The 19486-nt window shown below is 42.5% G+C and overlaps 1 protein-coding gene across 2 annotated transcripts in view; it reads left to right on the forward strand.

Moving 5' to 3' along the window:
* Positions 1-17568, forward strand: part of TANK (TRAF family member associated NFKB activator) — a 54595-nt gene extending 37027 nt beyond the window's left edge. For both annotated transcript variants that reach the window (XM_060257071.1, XM_060257072.1), the window contains exons 6-10: positions 10-189; positions 1988-2061; positions 3029-3147; positions 6638-7182; positions 16348-17568. In XM_060257071.1, the coding sequence (XP_060113054.1) occupies positions 10-189; positions 1988-2061; positions 3029-3147; positions 6638-7182; positions 16348-16524 (1095 nt within the window). In that variant the 3' untranslated portion in view covers positions 16525-17568. The remainder of the gene's footprint in view (positions 1-9; positions 190-1987; positions 2062-3028; positions 3148-6637; positions 7183-16347) is intronic.
* Positions 17569-19486: the final 1918 nt, after the last annotated feature.

Here is a 19486-nt window from a genome sequence, read left to right on the forward strand (position 1 = left end):
TGTTTCAAGGAACAATTGGAGATTGGGAGCATCAAACTAAAGCAAACAGAGGAGGACAACAATTTTAAAGAAAAGGAATTTGAATCTGTTATTGCTGTCAAAGAAGATGAAATAAGATTTCTCAAGAAACAGCTCAAAGAAATAAGCAAAGCACAAAATTGTACGCAGGTACTAAGATACGAAAAAGAGGTAAGTTGATTTATAGAATTACTAGCAAATTGACATGCAAACTGAGACAGTAAAAATTAGTTTAACCCATAAACTAAATTTAAGTGTAATTAAGCTATTAAATGTATATGCAATCCCTCCCCCATTATGTATTTTGAATTACTTGTGAACAGTCATTCTCAAATTATTTTGATACCCTTTTGGATTGAAATATTCTTAAAGGAAATGCAAATCTCCCTTGCCTTAGTGTCCGTGCTTGCATTCTGAGAATGTAGTGATTTCAGCTGTCAGAAAACTTTTCAAACACTGTGAAATACATACATATATATATACACACACACACACACACACACATTTATGTTACAAAAAACACAAAAGGGTTATTGTAACAACTTTTTCTCAGTTAAAGGGCTTTGAATAAACGCCCATGTAATACATGGCTAATCCACTAGGTGGCAGTCAAATATAATAACTTATTTTAGTGTGTGATCGAAGGCATTTGATTAAACCCTGGCTGAGTTTATTGAAGAATGCGGTAGTCTCCTGGATGGGAACTCATGTGATACTATGATCTGATATATAGCATATATGGCAAACAGTATTAGTTCTGTGTCTGAACGTCACTGTGTGTATTGGAGTAGGATTTTATAATGCAGGGGTATCGAGCTATATAATGCATGAGGGCCGAATCTGACATAAATGAGTCCTTGTCGGGCCGGGCCATGTGTGTACCTATTTAAGATTAGGCAGCAGAGATATAAACTTTATAAAGGACACAAACACAAAGATTTTTTTAAAAAACTGAAAACATGCTTAAAACATTAGCACTTGTCGGTCTTAAAGGTGCTTTCGTTGTATTTTATTTAATTAGATTTATATTTCACCCTTCCCGTGGGATCTCGGGAGCTGGACAAAGGACACTCTGGCTCTTTCCTTCCTTCTGCAGGCGATGGAGAGGGGGAGACGCCTCAGCCAATAGAAGGAAGAGAGGCTTGGCTCAGCAGCTCTGCTGTGTGATTGAGAGAGCCTGGCAAAGCAAGCTATCCCTCCTCCCCTTCCTCCCCAAGGGAAGAGCCTCAGCCAATGGAGAAAATAGAGGTTTTGCTCTGTAGCACCTATGCGATTTAGCAAGCCTTGCAAAGCAAGCTGTGATGCAGAAGGAAATGAGAGAGGGGGAAAGAAGCAGATGACAGCCAGTTGCTTGAAGGTCTGACAGGAGCCTTCCAGCGCCTGATTTGGCCCCCGGGCCACATCTTTATCACCCCTGTTATAATGTATGACTATACACTTTTGAATGAAAAGGGATGATTTTACACAATTCCTTTGAGGGGATTCTTCCCCCCCTTATTAAAACAAATGACATGCAGAAGAAAGAGGGGCTTTAGAACCAAATGATGCATCCAAGAGCACTGTGCACTTCACATAAAAAAGGTAAAAACGCAAGCACCAGTCGTTTCCGACTGTGGGGTGACGTTGCTTTCGCAATGTTTTCATGGCAGACTTTTTACGGGATGGTTTGCCATTGCCTTCCCCAGTCATCTACACTTTTCCCCCAGTGTACTCATTTTACCGACCTCGAAAGGATGAAAGGCTGAGTCAACCTGGAGCTGGCTACCTGAACCAGCTTCCGCCGGGATCAAACTCAGGTCGTGAGCAGAGGGCTCCGACTGCAGTACTGCAGCTTTACCACTCTGCACCACGGGGCTCTTTCCATAAGCCCTGTATAAATGCTCTTACCCGTTCCAAAATATCTGTTCAATTGGTTGGGATGAGTATTAGGTTTGTTAAAATGCACATTTGTTTCCCCATTCCTTTGAAGGCAAAAAGCAACAAACAGGCTTCATCTAGACAGGAGTTCTCTCCAGGGTCCTGTGCTGCAACAGCCTTTGAGAGGTACTTTGGAAAGTTGTCTCTTGGTTCATTTGTGGGGTTGGCTTTATAATTGGATCTTGTGGAAAACCTAGCCAACGGGAGGGAATTTCCACCCATGGAGCAGACCTCTCTTGCTCCCCACCCCCCACTGTACCCCTAAAGCACCCAGAAACGTTTCTTTGGAGGGAACTCCCAGGTATGGTATGAAGAAGAAGAAGAAGATATTGGATTTATATCCCGCCCTCCACTCTGAAGAGTCTCAGAGCGGCTCACAATCTCCTTTACCTTCCTCCCCCACGGCAGACACCCTGTGAGCTGGGTGGGGCTGAGAGGGTTCTCACAGCAGCTGCCCTTTCAAGGACAACCTCTGCCAGAGCTATGGCTGACCCAAGGCCATTCCAGCAGCTGCAAGTGGAGGAGTGGGGAATCAAACCCGGTTCTCCCAGATAAGAGTCCGCACACTTAACCACTACACCAAACTGGCTCTCAGAGAGAAACTGGGGGTCTGCAACAGGAGGGGGTAGTCGGCACAAATTGCCCTCTTTCCTTCTGCCAGCAGAAATTCCCTCAAGCCTATGCTGTGTTTATCCTGGCTTGTATTTTGTGCCTCCCGCCTCTGCCCCAGCATTTCGTCATTCTTGACCCAAGACTTAAATGAATAGATCTCACCCAGCAACCCACCATTACCCACTTACAGTGCATAGGTCTGGTTCCTCTCCTTGAGAAGGGCACCTCAGGTGTGACCATTGTCGGTACCAATCCGGCTGCTGATGTAACAGGAGAAGCTGCACCAGCAGAATTGTCTAACTCGTGTTGGCATTCAAATGTACAGGATGGGGACACCTGTCCCAAAAGATCACTGTGTGTTTAATGATGTCTCTGATTTTCTGGTCTAAACCAGTTCTGAGAGTTTTGGCAGTGTACTTGCTGGCTGTTTTCTTAGTTGACTACTGAATGGACACTGGCTGATTGACCTCTGGATTTTCAGGGATGAACTCGAGACTGTTTTCTGGGGACTGACAGAAGAATTCCATCGCATCCGTACGCTAGCGAGGACACAGACGGACCAGCTGAGTAAATTTAAGCTACGGAGAGAACCTGTCACTGGTATCGCTTTATGGCAGCTCTTATTGAGATACATTGCTTTTCGGCTAAAAGTTGTGCTTCGTTTTGGAGGATGCCCTTATGCCGTGGGCCCTTCCAAAGCTCTTTAAGGCCTTCTCTGCCTTTCTTGTGTTTCATTACATTGTGCTCTTTTGGGCTATGTAGCCATCTCAGCTCCTGTATCGGAGGGGGGAAATGTGTGCGTTGTCACTTGTGAAGTGCATTTGCTTTGTGGCTTGGTTTGGGAGGCTGTTACTCGACTTCCAGTTTAATTGGACAGAAGTAAACCGCTCTGGCCATGCTTCAAAACTGGTGCTCCTGTATCTCTCCCCCCCTTCCCAGTTGAATGATTATAGGCAGGGGTGGAATTCTAGCAGGAGCTCCTTTGCACATTAGGCCACACAACCCTGATGTAGCCAGTCCTCCAAGAGCTTACAAAAAAGAGCCTTGTAAGCGCTTGGAGGATTGGCTACATCAGGGGGGTGTGGCCTAATATGCAAAGGAGCTTCTGCTAGAATTCTGCCCCTGATTATGGGAGGAAAAAAATGTAATAAATGACCCCGCTGTTGCTTAATTGGTGGGAAGTGCTGTCAAATTACAGGCAGCTTATAGTGACCCCACAGGGTTTTCAAAGCAGGAGCTGAATAGAGGTAGTTTGCCTTTGCCTGTCTCTGCGTAATGACCCTGGACTTCTTGGTGGCCTCCCATCCAAGACTAGTCAGGGCTGACCCTGTGCTCAGTTTGTGTCATCTGATGAGATCAAGTTAGCCTGGAATATCTAGGTCAGGGCATCAGTTAACTAACTAGGAAAAAATGGTGTTTCACATCAGGTTCAGAAGACGACGAAGCTGGCTTGAAAATTTGCAGGCGATCCATGGTACAGGATCACTTGCAGGTTGTTATGGTTTGAAAGCAACTGGTATGGAAAAGCTGAATCAGTTTGGGGCTGCAACAGCAAGGAAACGGAACTCAATTCTTCCTGCTGGTCCATTTTTCCCGTTTCAATTAGCTCCTCAGCTGTTCTTTGCCCTCAAGAGAAAATATCAGGGGAGGGACGGTGGCTCAGTGGTAGAGCATCTGCTTGGGAAGCAGAAGGTCCCAGGTTCAATCCCCGGCATCTCCAACTAAAAAGGGTCCAGGCAGATAGGCGTGAAAAATCTTAGCTTGAGACCCTGGAGAGCCGCTGCCAGTCTGAGTAGACGATACTGACTTTGATAGACTGAGAGTCTGATTCAGTACAAGGCAGCTTCATATGTTCATTACAGGTACCCTTGTTTGACCCAAAGTGTGTCTGCACGTGTTTGTCATATATGTATCCCTCTCTGGGTACATTCTGAGACACAGCACAAAGCCTCAGATCGTCATAACATCTGTGCCCTGCAGGATATAATGATAATGATATTGGATTTATATCCTGCCCTCCACTCCGAAGAGTCTCAGAGCGGCTCACAATCTCCTTTCCCTTCCACCCCCACAACAGACACCCTGTGAGGTAGATGAAGATATTGGATTTATATCCCGCCCTCCACTCCGAAGAGTCTCAGAGCGGCTCACAATCTCCTTTCCCTCCCTCCCCCACAACAGACACCCTGTGAGGTAAATGAAGATATTGGATTTATATCCCGCCCTCTACTCCGAAGAGTCTCAGAGCGGCTCACAATCTCCTTTACCTTCCTCCCTCACAACAGACACCCTGTGAGGTGGGTGGGGCTGAGAGGGCTCTCACAGTAGCTGCCCTTTCAAGGACAACTCCCAAGAGAGCTATGGCTGACCCAAGGCCATTCCAGCAGGTGCAAGTGGAGGAGTGGGGAATCAAACCCGGTTCTCCCAGATAAGAGTCCGCACACTTCACCACTACACCAAACTGACTCTCCGATATAATGCAGTTCCACAGTGAGTGTAAAGCAGAGATGTTCCATCAGGCTTTTGGCTGAGAACAGCAACGGTTTCCACCCTCCCTGGTACTTTGCTTCTTGCCTCCCCCCCACAGGAGCAGTGGCATAATCTGAGGTTCTTAGCGCCACCTGGGAATGTTAATTGGTGTAATTTTTTTTTACTGTTTTAATGGTTGATTAATATTGCTGTACACCACCCTGAGCCCTGTTTTACAGGGGATGGCCATCTAAAAACCTAACGTATAAAGAAATAAAATTAAACACCCAAGTGAACAGAAACATTTTGGGCCTGGTTGCCAAAGAAAGCAGCATTGTGTGCCAGGCTGAAGGGGATGGGTATTTCATAAGCACAGACTTTCCATAGCCTCATGCAATGAAATGATGATAGTATGAATTGGGGTTTATGAAGTAAAAAGTCCCCCGTTGTGCTTCAGCCATTAGCACTGGCTTTTCTCTTAGAAGTGAGTTCGCATCGCTGGAACCCCAGGCTAGAGTGTCACAGGAGCTGAGACAGAAGTAGCCTGTGACTCAGACCAAATCTAGCTAAAATGAAACAAGATGAATCAGTGTAATGTAGAAGTTATCCTCAGAGGGGGGAAAGAGTCACACAGCTGACCCCAAATATTTTATGTCGATGTGAATTGAGTGCCAGAGGGGAGGGTGGAGCAGAAGTCCATCAGTGGCTATTAGCCACAGTGTGAAAAACTATTTTTTAGCCACTGTGTGACACAGAGTGTTGGACAGGATTGGGCCATTGGCCTGATCCAACATGGCTTCTCTTACGTTCTTATGTGAAAACAGGCCAATTACGTAACACTAATGTGTGGTTACCTCTAAATGTTTAGGAGCCTCTGATACTACATTGATTAAAATGGGCAAATAGTAGTTCCAGTATCAACTTACGTTTGTTTAGAAAATTTCTTGTCACCTTTCCAGGGAGCCTGCCCAGGGAAACTATTCTCGAGATTTGGCTGGAGAAAAATAAAATCCAACGATCCTAGCAAACTTTCGGACCCTTTCCGCATATACGTCTTGACATCCTGACAGATCATCCCTATTAGGGTTGTCAGCAGGGCTCTTTTTGTAGCAGGAACTTGCTTGCATATTAGGCTGAGGTACATCCCTGATGTTGCCAATCCTCCAAGAGCTTACAGTAGGCTCTGTAAGAAAAGCCCTGTAAGAAGATTGGCTGCATCGGGGGGGGGGGGGGTATAGCCTAATATGCGAAGGAGATCCTGCTACAAAAAGAGCCCTGGTTATCAGGTCTCCTGTGACCACTAGCAGGGGATTGGGGTTGGGGGATTAGGACTTCCAGATCCAGGTTGGGAGATTCTTGGAGACTGGGGAGAGCAGAGACCTCAGAGGGGCACAATGCTTTAGATTCCACCCTTCAAAGCATCCGTTTTCACCAGGAACTGATCTTTGCAGTTTAAGATAAGCGTACTTCCAAGGGATTCCCCCATGTCCCATCTGGAGGTTGGCATCCTAATCCCTGCTGATATTGGGGAAATAAACAGTTTATCTTAGAAGATGATGTACTTGGAACAAGGCTCTTAAATACTATATAACCATTTACTTTTTTGCATCTGCCTTTACAGAAATTCCATTCTCCAAGCCTATTCAGTGTACCGACGAACATGCGGATGATCTTTGTAACCCTTGGGTTAAAAAGGATATCAATAGAGACCTTGTCCCCCTCTTCCCGTCCATTACCCCAAGAGGCATGGGCCCAGATGAGGAAGAGAACTTTGTAGAGTCCCTTTCTAAACTGAGCGTCAAGTTCCCGCCTACAGACAATGACTCGACTTTTTTGCAGAGTACAGCAGACGCGCTGCCAATGCCCTGTGCAGTGGGGCCGGAATGCTTGCTTCCAGATCTGCAGTCCAACAGGGAGCTTGGCGATCCAGCTGGGAACTTCAGTGACGCGACGTGTCCCTTGTTTGACGAACGCAGCGCTGTCCCCTTTACTCTAGCTGTGCACGGCCCATTGGTTGTGAGCAAAGCCAAACCCATGACCCACACAAACGTGCTCTTGCAGAGTCCTTTGGACAAAGCGCCTGGCTTCAAAGCACCGTTCTTAAACAATTTCGGAGCCTTCCCCTCTTTAGACGCTAATGAGAGAACTGTTGATGCGTCTCAGCAGGTATCTAGTTTTTTGGTTTTCCGTTCGTTGTGCATTTACACTTGGTAATTCTGTAAACTGTAAAATAGGTGGCAATCAGGTGCATTTATTTAACTTAACCCGTCCTCTGTTTGCGACCTCGTCAAGGATTCTGATTCAAAGCGTTAGATTAATTATCGTCACCATAACGTGGCGGTTTGCAGTTTTGCTTGGGCTTAGCAGCTAGTGGGTCCCCTCTGAAGCCTTTATTTGCTGCTGCAGTTATTGTCTTAAATGAGGTTGCAGTTTATGGGTTTCTTTTCCATTTAAGAAACAATTCCGTTTTCCTTGATAAGCGATTTGTGTATGCCTTCTCTCACCCAGAGACTCTAGTCCATATCTCAAATTACAGTCTGATTTTTATGGCACACTCACCCTTTATGGGGGGGCGGGGAGGAGTGAAAGTGTGAGGTAGCTTGCATGAAGTTACAAATGCAGATTAAAAGGTAAAGGTAGTCCCCTGTGCAAGCACCAGTCGTTTCTGACTCTGGGGTGACATCGCATCATGACATTTTCACGGCAGACTTTTTTGCGGGGTGGTTTGCCATTGCCTTCCCCAGTCATCTACGCTTTCTCCCCAGCAAGCTGGGTATTCATTTTACGGACCTCAGAAGGATGAATGGAAGGCTGATTCAACCTTGAGCCAGCTACCTGAACCCAGCTTCTGCTAAGATCGAACTCAGGTCATGAGCAGAGCTTTGACTGCAGTACTGCAGCTTTACCACTCTGTACCACGGGACTCCTCTGCAAATGCGAATAAGGCCATATCAAAACTATTTAACAAGAAATAACACCAAAATTACCACACTGGCCCAGGTTGCCTCTATCCAACTACCTATCCAAGGAGAGCCAGTTTGGTGTAGTGGTTAAGTGCGTGGACTCTTATCTGGGAGAACTGGGTTTGATTCCCCACTCCTCCACTTGCACCTGCTAGCATGGTCTTGGGTCAGCCATAGCTATGGCAGAGGTTGTCCTTGAAAGGGCAGCTGTTGTGAGAGCCCTCTCCAGCCCCACCCACCTCACAGGGTGTTTGTTGTGGGGGAGGAAGGTAAAGGAGATTGTGAGCCGCTCTGAGACTCTTCGGAGTGGAGGGCAGGATATAAATCCAATATCATCATCTTCTTCTACCTGCTTCTCTGTAGTGTTTGGGCAGCTCTGCATCTATAGAACCAGGGATGAACACAGACCAGGAAAGCCCAGTTTGGCCGAGGGCTCAAGGATCAAACTCCAAACTCCAAATTGAACCCCCTCCCTGCCCAAAATGTACCAGTGTGGGTGGCATCAGGCCCCACCCCTTGGACACCCACATCATTTGGAAGTGACATAAGCTGCATCACTTCCAGGTGGCATCAAGCCCCGCCCCCAGCACACCCACATTACCTGGGAGTGATGTCAGCGATGCACATGTATCACTTAACGGATTGACGCATGCGTGCCAGGAGTGGGGACTGATGCCACCCCAAAGTGGCTTGCCAAACATGCGCGCCGAGCTGAAAAGCTTGGTGAGTGTTTCAGGGAAGCCACCTTCCCTGGACTTTGGGTTTGCGCCCATCCCTATATAGAACTATCATTCATATTACAGTCAATGGTGAAGCCCCTTCAAAGCTTGACAAGAGCATGCATGTCAATCAGAGCCCCTGTCCAGGAAGGGAACTTTGGATCATGCTGTCATCTTTTTTCCAAAGAATGTTCTCTATGGTTTTTCCCCCCCCTATGATGTCCACGATACACGTTAGAGCTCCTTTTCTATGAAGATAAGCATCTGTTCCTCTGTGTTATAGGGACTGTTTAAGTTTGAAAAAGTACTTATACTTCATACCTTCCAAACCAGTGCTTGTTGACTGCAGCTTTCACCCACAGGTGTTGTAGCTTGCATGTCACTTCCCACATTAGTAGTACGTGGGGAATAGTGCCAAAGCTGGTCTACTCGGGCGTTACAAATAATGTTGTATGGCAGCCTGCTGTTCTCCCTCTGTCTGCCCACCACTCTATCCCATGTTGCCCCTTTCTGTGCCACCTCCTAGTGCTGGCGGCACCATCTGCGCAGGCACTGTAGTGCTTACCTGCGACAGGAAAGGTGCTGGCTTCTCCTTCTCACTTGTGTTAGCCTGAACTTTGCTCCTCTTGACAGTCTCTGGTTTATTGTAGTTATTATATTTGCGGACCAGAGATGTGATCTGCTATGACTTCCAGGATTCCTTAACATTGGCATCACCTCCACTTGGATAATCTTGTTGAAAACAAATAATTTAACGTGGCATTATGTTTATGCTCATCGTGCATGATGTTATTAGTCACCCCTTGTGACTTACCTTTAATTATTTTTATTTGCTTCTTAAGTTCACAACATAATGCTCTCTAAATGTTTTTATTCCGATATCTACAAACCCTTGGGATTACATCTCCATTTCCTTTTATTCTAAAATAGTAGCGCTTTTCAATTTTATAGTGTATAACTGAGAGGTATACATAAAACATTTCATAAAATTTTCAAAGCAAAATACACATCTTTTATTACCTGTATGATTCCTGTGGAGGCTGCAAATAATCCGTTCTATTACTTGTTACGTTCTCCTTTTTTCCCCTACATTATATCTCCTGCTTGTTCTTTTAGTTACTTCATGTATTTGTTTTTCAATAGAGGGCACCGAGTATCGTATATTCAAACATGTGGAACACCTGGTAATGTGGCTGCAAATAGATGCAGAGAGACGTAATGTTAAAAATGAAGGAGAATTGGTGTTCAAACTGTTACAAGATATAGGGTGTCAGGCTAGAAAACTTGCATTTTTGCAAAGAAAAAAAAGGGAGATGTCTAGAGTATCAATTTTCAGTATGAATGGCCAGTTCTGTAACTCAGTTGTAGTTAGGAAATCTTAATATTTAAGTGTTTACAATTGGAAAGACAACTGGCAATGGAAAATGGTTTCAATATTTGTTAGTTGCATCCATGTAGAAATGTAGAACATAAGGCCTCTGATTAAAATTGTGCATCTTATCCAGAAACTTCTGCAAAAGAAGCCAATGTTACTTAAGAATTCACTAAACATACAGCTGCATGTATTACTTTTAAAATATTTTGTTATTTTTATTACCTGTAAGTGTTTGCATACATTTTAATTTAGGAGGGTTGAAGGTAAGCTTTGTTAGGTAAAAAAAAATCAGTGATTTGAATCCAGGGAAACAATAAACAGAAACAAATGCATAGCCCTTTGCAGAACAGCAATTAGGAAAGTGTGAAAATTCCATTTGCTAAAAATAATGTTCCCAGTTCTAGCGGTGTTGTTGGAAAGGCTGTGGGCCCCATTACTGGAAGAATGCAGTGGATGTGTAGATAGAATCCTTCATTGATGGCCACATCTTTTGTACACTGGGTCCTTAACAAAGACTGGTTTTGAGAAGTGGTCATTACAGCAGTGGTATAGGTCAGGCATAATAATGTGCAATGGTTTGTGTTTCCACAAATGAGCCTGGAAAACCTTCAGCCTCATTGCCTCACCAAAGGTCAGTTAAACACCTCCAAATCTATCATAACTATACTTTGCTGTGTCCAAGCTATAAACTGTGTTTTGATCTTTTCCTTCCAGACCAGAATTAAATCCTGGTTTGGAAAGAAGAGAACAAGCCATACTGATTCTTCTACCACAGTGTTTCCCATTTGCAGGGTCGTGACCTGGTACCAGGCCATGGAAGCCTCACTACCAGGTCACAAGAAGAGCCAAAGCTAGCCCCACCCCCAGCAAAGCTAGCCCCGCCCCGTCTCTGTGTTGTGCAGAGAGGAGCTGGGCTGCCTCTCCTTCCTTCTCCTCCGCTCCCAGTGTTCGAGAGAAAAGCTGGCATCCACTGGCACTTTAGACCCATGAAGTGTTCTTCAAGGTATGGGCTTTCATGTGCCTTGCAGTATGTTCTTTTGGGGAGATTTCCCTGGGAGGCAAAGAAGGGTGTGTGTGTGTGTGTTTTTCAGCCGGGAGGGGTGGGGAGTGGGCATTCCAGTAGCTATTTTTTTTATAAAACAACCCCTGGGCTGAATTGTTGCTGGCTGAGGTCATCTGATGGTGAGGAAGGCTTTTTTCCCTTTTTCCCTTCCCTTCTTTCTTTCTTTTCTGGCAAGTGATGCTCTGTTTGTATTCTTGGTGCTGGGAGGTGGGGGGAAGCAACAGTGGGAGGGCTTCTAGTGCCCTGGCCCCACTGGTGGACATTCTGGTGCTTTTTGGGCATTGTATAAGGGAATTTTGGACTGGATAGTCCACTGGCCTGACCTAACATGGCTCCTCTTATTTTTATGTTCTTTCTTTCCGTGTCTTTCTTTTCCTCTCCTTCCATTTCATTCTTTCCCTTTCTGTTTCTTTCTTTCCTTTCATTTTTACTGGATGAAACTTTTCTGTTCATCATACTCTTGTTGCAGACATAGGAGCTCTGCTAATGAAAAGTTGGCACCCCAAGTTGTAACCAGCTGGCCTTCTATGAGATTTCTGTGTGAGTGAGTGAGAGGTGTGGAGCAGAAAGAGATTATTGGAGATTACTGCGGTATATCTCAACAGCACTGGAAGTGATGGCACTATGAACTTGGCACCATTTTACTGGTCCTGCTTTTAACAGCTGTCTGACACCAAAATTAAACTCCTCCTGTAGATATTTAAAAGGATGAAAGTAGTTCACTGGCTAAGTATCTGCACAACAGGTTGCTTTTAAAGGCATGGGAAACACAGCCAGTAAAAAGCTGCAAGCCCCTCATAAATATCCTTTTTGGGATAACTGCAGAAAAGCTTGTATGAACTTCATATAACTTGAAATAAATTCATTATTCGCAGTACAATTCTCTGTTACCTTTCACAGCAATTTCCCAGTGTTTCAATCAAAGAAAAGTATGAAAAATAGCTGTCAAAAGATTTTCTTGAAACCAAGCAAGCTTGGTTGTAGCTTGAGGCAGGGTTCATTAGTAGCAGCTAAAGGAAGGGCCTACTAAATGTGTCAGCATATTTTGATGTAGCTGCCAGGGTCCAGTGTGGGTGGTACACAGTGCTGGCATTCCTGATGGCAATGGCAACAGCACTCCCAACTACATACACTGGCCAGTGCTGTTGAGGAAGGGGGGTGTAGGTGGTGCAGGCAATTGAACATGGGCATTAGGAATGCTTGTAAGCTGGAGAAGAACACACAAACAGATAGGTGCATGCAGGTGTGGGGGGTGGAAAGTGAGCCTTGCCCACTTTCCACCCCCATTTTGACTCAGTATGGGTTTCAGAGAGATTTTTCTGAAAATGAATTTGCTTCAGAAGAAGAGGCAGGTTTGGGGGAGTACCCTGGAAGTGACATCACAGGAAAAAGTGGAGTTTTGGTTCATTGTGCCCCAGAAGTGACATCACTTGGTCCTTAACACCACAGGAAATGGCATGTCTCCTGGCCCACCCCCAAAGTCTCCTGGCTCCACCCCCATGAAGGAGAAGTGTAAAAATAACCGGGCCACGGGAAAGAAAAGTTTGGAAACCCTGTTCTACCAGATGACCATCTGTAGTTTGCTGTGGAAGTATTTTAATTTTCAAGCTATGCAGAAATGCCGGGAGAAGGGGGTGGCCACACAAGGATCTCTCAGGTTTATTCATCTAATAGCATGATTGGTTGTCAGGTCTGAAGCATGCCAGGATCTTCTCCAGATGGAACACAAAGTTTTGTTCCTGTTAGAAGCCACACAAGCATAATTTAAGAAATCTTGGGCTGTTCACTGTGTTGCCTCGTTGCTAAAAGTGACTGTTTTGAAGGCACACCGTTGAAAATGTATGAATTCTTGCAGAAAGGATTTGGTATTTCCAGCACCCTAATAATGCTGACTTACAGGCCTGATCTTGTATTTCTCTACTTTATTCTCCCCCCACTCCCAATAAGGACTTTCTGTCATGTACTTAGTACATGTGTTAACAAATAAAGATGAGGAGGGGAAACTTAAATGCAGTGTAATTGGCAGCCGTAAGTCGTTAGAGCTGTGGCTCTCAGTTGGTGTAATAAATTTAGCTCTTCCTTGCAGACATGAAACATAAAAAAAAACCCCTCAATCCGGCTTCCTTAGTATATTGCAGTTTCTTAAACACCTGGATTGAAAACTGTAATGCTGAAAACCGGAGTGTAGACTAAATAGAAAGTCTCATAGACTGGAATTCTGATGCTCTCTTGCATTATCAGCCACTTTGGTGGGAAGGGCGGGATATAAATCATAAATAAATAAATAAATTACGGTTCACCTGGGATGATTATGATCCATCAAGCAGAGCTCTTCGTTGTTGTTTTATTTTGTTTGAAAAAAGCAGACATGAAGGGAAAAGCCAAGATATTATGTGAATCACTTTAAATGTGTTTAACTGCTACCACAATGTGTGTGTGTGTATATGAATGAATTTACCTGTGGAACATCTTGCCTCTTGAAGCTCACCTGCCCCCTAAAAGGCAGCATATTTTTAGGCATTGGGTGAAAACTGCTTTTTTTCCTTATCCAGGCTTTTAATTTAGTCTCCTTGTCCTGTTCTCCCCGTTTTTATGCTATTTGCTTTTTTATGTCTGTTGTAATGCTGCTTTTTATAGAATTGGCTTTCTTGGTTGCTTTTTCAAAATACCAATGTTTTGCTTTATATCTGTTTCCTTAGCTTGTTTAGTGTACTGGATTATTTTAACTGGACTTTTTAAACTGGATTTTTATCATTATGTTACCAGGCCCCTCAGGCAGATTCTGAAGTATGTAGAATAAATACTTGTAATCCTAATTTTACTGCCTTAAAACACTGCAGATGATTTTAATTGTGAGCCAAACTGTGTAGGGCCTGGTGTGCTGAGGTGCGAGATATAAATCTAAAAATCTGATAAATCTTTTAAATAATATCTATTTGGAAGAATGTTTGCATAGATTGATTTTTAGATTTACATCCTACATTATGGCTCACCAGACACCTCTCAACTAAAATGGGGTGGGTGGGTTTGGGGGGCAAATTAAAATAATTAGGGTTACAAGCATGAATCAGTAGAATAATCAACTGATGCATGTGTGTGAGTGAGGGTATATTGTAATCAATGAGGCCATGAGTTAAGGATATATGTCTTTTTGGGGGGAGGGGGGTTTGAAAGCTATTTTGATTATAGTTTGTCTCTATAACAGGATACAGAAAAGGGTAAGATGACCTTTCCATCTAACACTGAGTAATAGGCTGCAGCTTAATAAAGAGAATCTCTTTTATCCTTGAATACTTCAATAAGGACACCTAAATTTATGTTTTGGTAGCAGTAGATTTTTTTTAATTAGGTAAAAGATAGGTGATTAACTGAGATTTCTAAATATATGCTTGAAATTTCCCATAGCGTACATGCACACCTAAGTAGAAAATGCAATCGTTAGAGGGAATCCAAAATACAGCTATCATGTAGCTTAATGACCTGTACAATGCAAAATTCACCCTGTTAGAAAGGAACAGTTTGTAAGTCACAGTGTTATGTAGAAACTCTAACCCCAGTGAATAAACAACCTTAGGATGTGGTCCTTTTGCTGGTGTCTGTACTTGATCAAATATTATATGATTAGTAGGTTATTTTGGCCATGTAATCATGCTTCCTATTACAGTTATTAAACTGCCAGATTAAATCAAGGTGGAGTTGCAAATAAGTAATTAAAAGCACACTTCCGTGGTGATATTTAAAACACGCATCAGTGCCTAGACAGCTTCCCGAAGCAATTTGCACCAACAAAAAGTAGACTGTAAGGAGAACTTGCTGTAATTACACCTAATTAGCTTCTGTTCTGCAACGATTGATAGCTGACCATGGTAAAAGAACCACTATAGAAATCTGCCAAGACCTTATGACAACATTAAATATTCTTTAGATAAAGAACTGACTCCTAAAAGAAATAGTGGCTGATTGTTCTGGAGTTTTTAAAAAACAAACCAGGTGTGCTTCAGAATTCTTAAGGTTCAGACTGTAGACCCAGAGTTTATTTTAATGTTTTGTAATGGGAACAGTGGGAATTGTACGTTTGTGCAGGTGGGCATAAGAAGATAAATTGTTTCTTTAAAGTAAATAGAGAGATTGATACAAATCAAGACAGCATAGGAATACTGTCTTTGTCATTTTTCATGCCTTTCCTTCCCTGGAGGTAGAAAAGTTTGTGGGGGGCGGGGAGTGCTCACAGATGGAGTGTGAGGTGGAGATGGCACCAGGTCCTTGTACAATAGGGGGAACAAGCTTAGAATAAACCCAGTATGACCCAGAGAGCTTTCAAACCCATGTTGCATTTCTAGCTCCAAATATTGCATTGTCTTTGCCCTCCTAGTGCAAATAAAAACATACAATAATGTGACAATGGCAAACGCTTTTGCTTTGTGCCTCCCCTCCAAAAACATATGATGCAGTTCTGTTCTGATGCCGTTCAAAGAATGTATCTTTTAAAAAGCAAGGCACCAAGTCTGGCTAAATACTTGCCCAACAACATCCTTACACAGACAAAATGAAAATTATCATGCAAGAATATTTAGCAATCAGATGGCTACAAGAAGCATTCTAGCAAAGAAATAACTCCCGAATTAGCCTTTGTGATTTCAAATTCTTTCACCCTGCAGTCATTTCATAATTCAATGAAAATCCATTTTGTATGATGTAGTTAGCAAAACAAACAAATATTTTTAAAGCACTGTTCAGCAGTGTGTATTGTTTCTTGAAAACTGGGATGCTATTTGAGTAGGGATTCTGTTGTTTATAGGGAACACTCCTAGAACCAAATTCAACAAATATGCGAGTTCCTACGTTCTTTACTTTTATGACAACTTCATTGAAAAACAAAGTACATTTCTGAAAATCAAGTGAAATATTTTATGGGTTACATCCAACCATATTTTTCACTCAGTCTTGCCCAGTTCACCTGCTAATAGCCCCCCATCCATCCCATGTGGCTTTTGTGCACATAGGTCTGGCTGATTCTTAACATCGCATTTTTGGAGTGGTCAGAGGGGATTTCCCCCCCCCCCCCGTTTCCTTTTTCATCCACGGAAAAGCTGTCTGGATCCAACACTATGTATTTTGGTATCTACACGCAAACAAAACTCAGCTGGTAGAAAGAGAAACATTTATTTTATACAGAATACTAACTCTCCCCTCTGCACACCCTTCTTGCAGCCTCTCTGGAAGCCTTATCATGCTCAAGACAGTGCCTTATTGACGGTTGCTTCAGCAGACTCGGATCCTGATCAGCCTGGAATATGTGAATTCTGCCAAAAAGTATTCCCACCATCTCTTACATCGAACGAAGATTTTCTAAGACATCTGAATTCACACTTTGACAAGAAGACTTAGTGCAACTGGAATGCGGAAATATTTTGTTTAAACTGAAACGCTGCAGTTTCTTTGTAAATGAGTTCAGCCAGAGTTGTACGGACTGTTCAGTTGTATTAAAGCCACTGTTAGTGTATAGGAGAAGCATGTATAAATATACATCCATTAACCTCAAAAGGGGTGGAGGGATTTGGGAAGAGGGGACTAACGGCATGGGCCCTCCAGTGACAACAAAGGAGCAAGGTAACCTGACCTGTTACTGTATTTCTAAAGAACTGTTATTTGCATCTTTTTAAAAATATGTAATGTTAATTGTAATTATGGTGCATCTTGAACCCTCACTAAGTATATTAATTTGGAAACAAGTCCTATCTATTTCAATAATTAATGCTAAGTACTAGGGCCCAAGAAAGATGTGATATGAGCCACAAGTAAAGTGAAGAATTTCACTTGTACCCATCACTGTTAAATGCTCGTGTTCCATAAATTGTGTTCATGGACTAGTAGCCATTGGGATTACAAATTGCTGGCCCATATAATGCACAAATTGGCCATTACACAAGATAATTGTATTTTAAAAAGATGGAATTCTAGCCAGCAAACCGTGTTTTTTTTTTCAGACTTTCGGAATGAAACAACTTATCTAGAGCAGAACTAGATTTTTGTTCTTGACTTGAGATTAGTGAGCATCCTTTATTAATTTGTTCAAGTGATTTCACTACTGTAGTAAAAACTGATTCTGTGAGTCGGGGGTCCATGGATGCTATTGTTTGAGACAGGTATGAAATTTTCAAATTGAATTGTGGTATTACATCTCTTCTATAAATACAGAATTTGCTCCATTAAAAAATCTTAATTCTTGCATCAATAAAGTACTTTTTTTTTAGGGGGAGGGGTTTGAAATAATTTTACTGGTAAGCATTGTACTACAGATTTTGCCTAGAGGTAATTCACACAAGAGGTAACTTCCTATATGTTTTCTTCACACAAGTCTCCTTTAAAAGACATGCTAACTTTGTTATGTGAAGATGCAATAAAAATGACATGTGGATTTATCAGGTGTAATGGGACTCATACAGTTTTCTTAATGGGAATTCCACTTTCTATGTAGTGGTCCTTAGAGTACCTGTTTTCCTGTAGCTGGATGCTTTTTTTAAAAAAAAGTGTAGAACTGTAAGAATAGTAGCACCACTAATATAAGTATGCAGGAAAGTATCATCCCTCCAGACCTTTTGTGGGATCCCTCCAAACCTCTTCCACTAGTACATTCCCAGCCTGTACCCCCACCATCATTCCACCTTTGGACTATGCAAATAAAGCTGTAAACCTGCTCCAACTCTTGACCACCAAGTCCCAACTCTGCAGTTCTTGTTCATGTGGGCAAAAACTGTTGTCATTGCATTTTCCAGTAAGAGAGAAGATTCTGAATAAATTCTAGGCCCCAATCCCATCTCTAAATGCAAGCAGTTGATCATGCATGACAACAGGTGGCAGTGAATGCAAATCCTTATTTGCATCAAAAGATACATTTAGCAAGTTCAGTGAATACAGTGATGTGAAAGAAATGTGCATCCACATGGGCACATTAAGTATGTGTTTGTGGGTCTTCTCAGTTGAGGAGAGAACTACTGTCTTCTTTACTATATCTGTTAAAACCCCGTCCTGACTCCTCTCTTGCCTTCAAGGATCCTCTATCACCCAGTAAAAACTACTGTGTGTGTTTATGGGACGAAAGGCTAATAGGTAAATAAAATTACATTTGTTTTACCATTTTTGTTTTTGAATGTAGAACACTAGCTCAGCTTTCGGATTTTTATATATATATTTTAAAATGTTAAAACATTAAGTTTACAAAAATTGATTACAACACATTTGTTGGGGTTTTGTATGTGTTTTTTTTTTAACAGCTGTTTTCTACATAGGGGAATAATGTAAATACTGAGTGTTTATCATTGTGAGAGTTTAGCTGAGAAAGCTTTAAAACTTAAACTAATATTTTCCAGGACCCGATAATATTTGTGTTAGATTGATAAACTTGGACTGTGCTATTTTCAGTCCGGGAGTATTAATATTAATTATAGTAATGTTTAATAAATTGTCTATATCTGCTATCGCTGTTTTGACTGGCTTTATCAAGGGACAAGAATGCAGAACTTGAATAATTGTAACTCATTTGGCTGCACCGAGCATCTTTCTACAACTCTGATTTCAACTTCTCATCTGATTTTTGACAAGCTGTTAACTGCCTTTGCACTATAATAAACTGTAGTGTGAGCAGGTTTGTCTCTGGTGTGACCTAGAATGGATGTTTTGGTTCTACTATAACAAATCTACCATTTGTAAATGCATATATGATATAACAGAGGCTGAAACATCTACCTCTTGAGGTTTGCTTAGATTCAATGCAGTTTCCATTTTGGTGGCGACGCATAGAGGGACAGCTCTTGAAAGAACTGGTGCTTGGACATGAGCTTTTGTCTTTGAAGTTATAAGAGGTGCAGTAGTAGTAAGTCAGACAGACTTTAAAAAGGATTGTGCTTTTTCCTGTGAACTTTGTAAAATATTTTCCTCTCTGTACACTTTAGTCATTGAATTATTCTGGGCGAAGGCATGTTTCTCTAAAACTCCATTTATTTTTACACAATCCCAGCCCCTTTGAATGACCTTCCAATAGAGTATTTTTGGGGGGGTGGGAGGATACCTTAAAAGTGATTGAAAATTGATCTTAATTTTGCAAAGCAGAAGTTCTTCTGTTTCCCTTCTGTGACTCACTGGCAGAGACTACTCTTAAAAAAAAAAAGGCTGAGGCCTTTGAAACACAAAGGGGTATGCAAGAAGAAACTATTGTACGGAATGCCACATTTGTGTGTTTTTTTTCCTTTTAAGAAAAAAAAAAGCATTGAACCCCATGATGTTTTTGTAGATTACAGCATGACTGGAGGGGAAGCGAATATACACCCTGAGCAGCTTCCAGACTAATGCA

The sequence above is a fragment of the Heteronotia binoei genome, chromosome 16 (genome assembly GCF_032191835.1).
Source record: "Heteronotia binoei isolate CCM8104 ecotype False Entrance Well chromosome 16, APGP_CSIRO_Hbin_v1, whole genome shotgun sequence".
NCBI classification, from domain to species: Eukaryota; Metazoa; Chordata; class Lepidosauria; order Squamata; family Gekkonidae; genus Heteronotia; species Heteronotia binoei.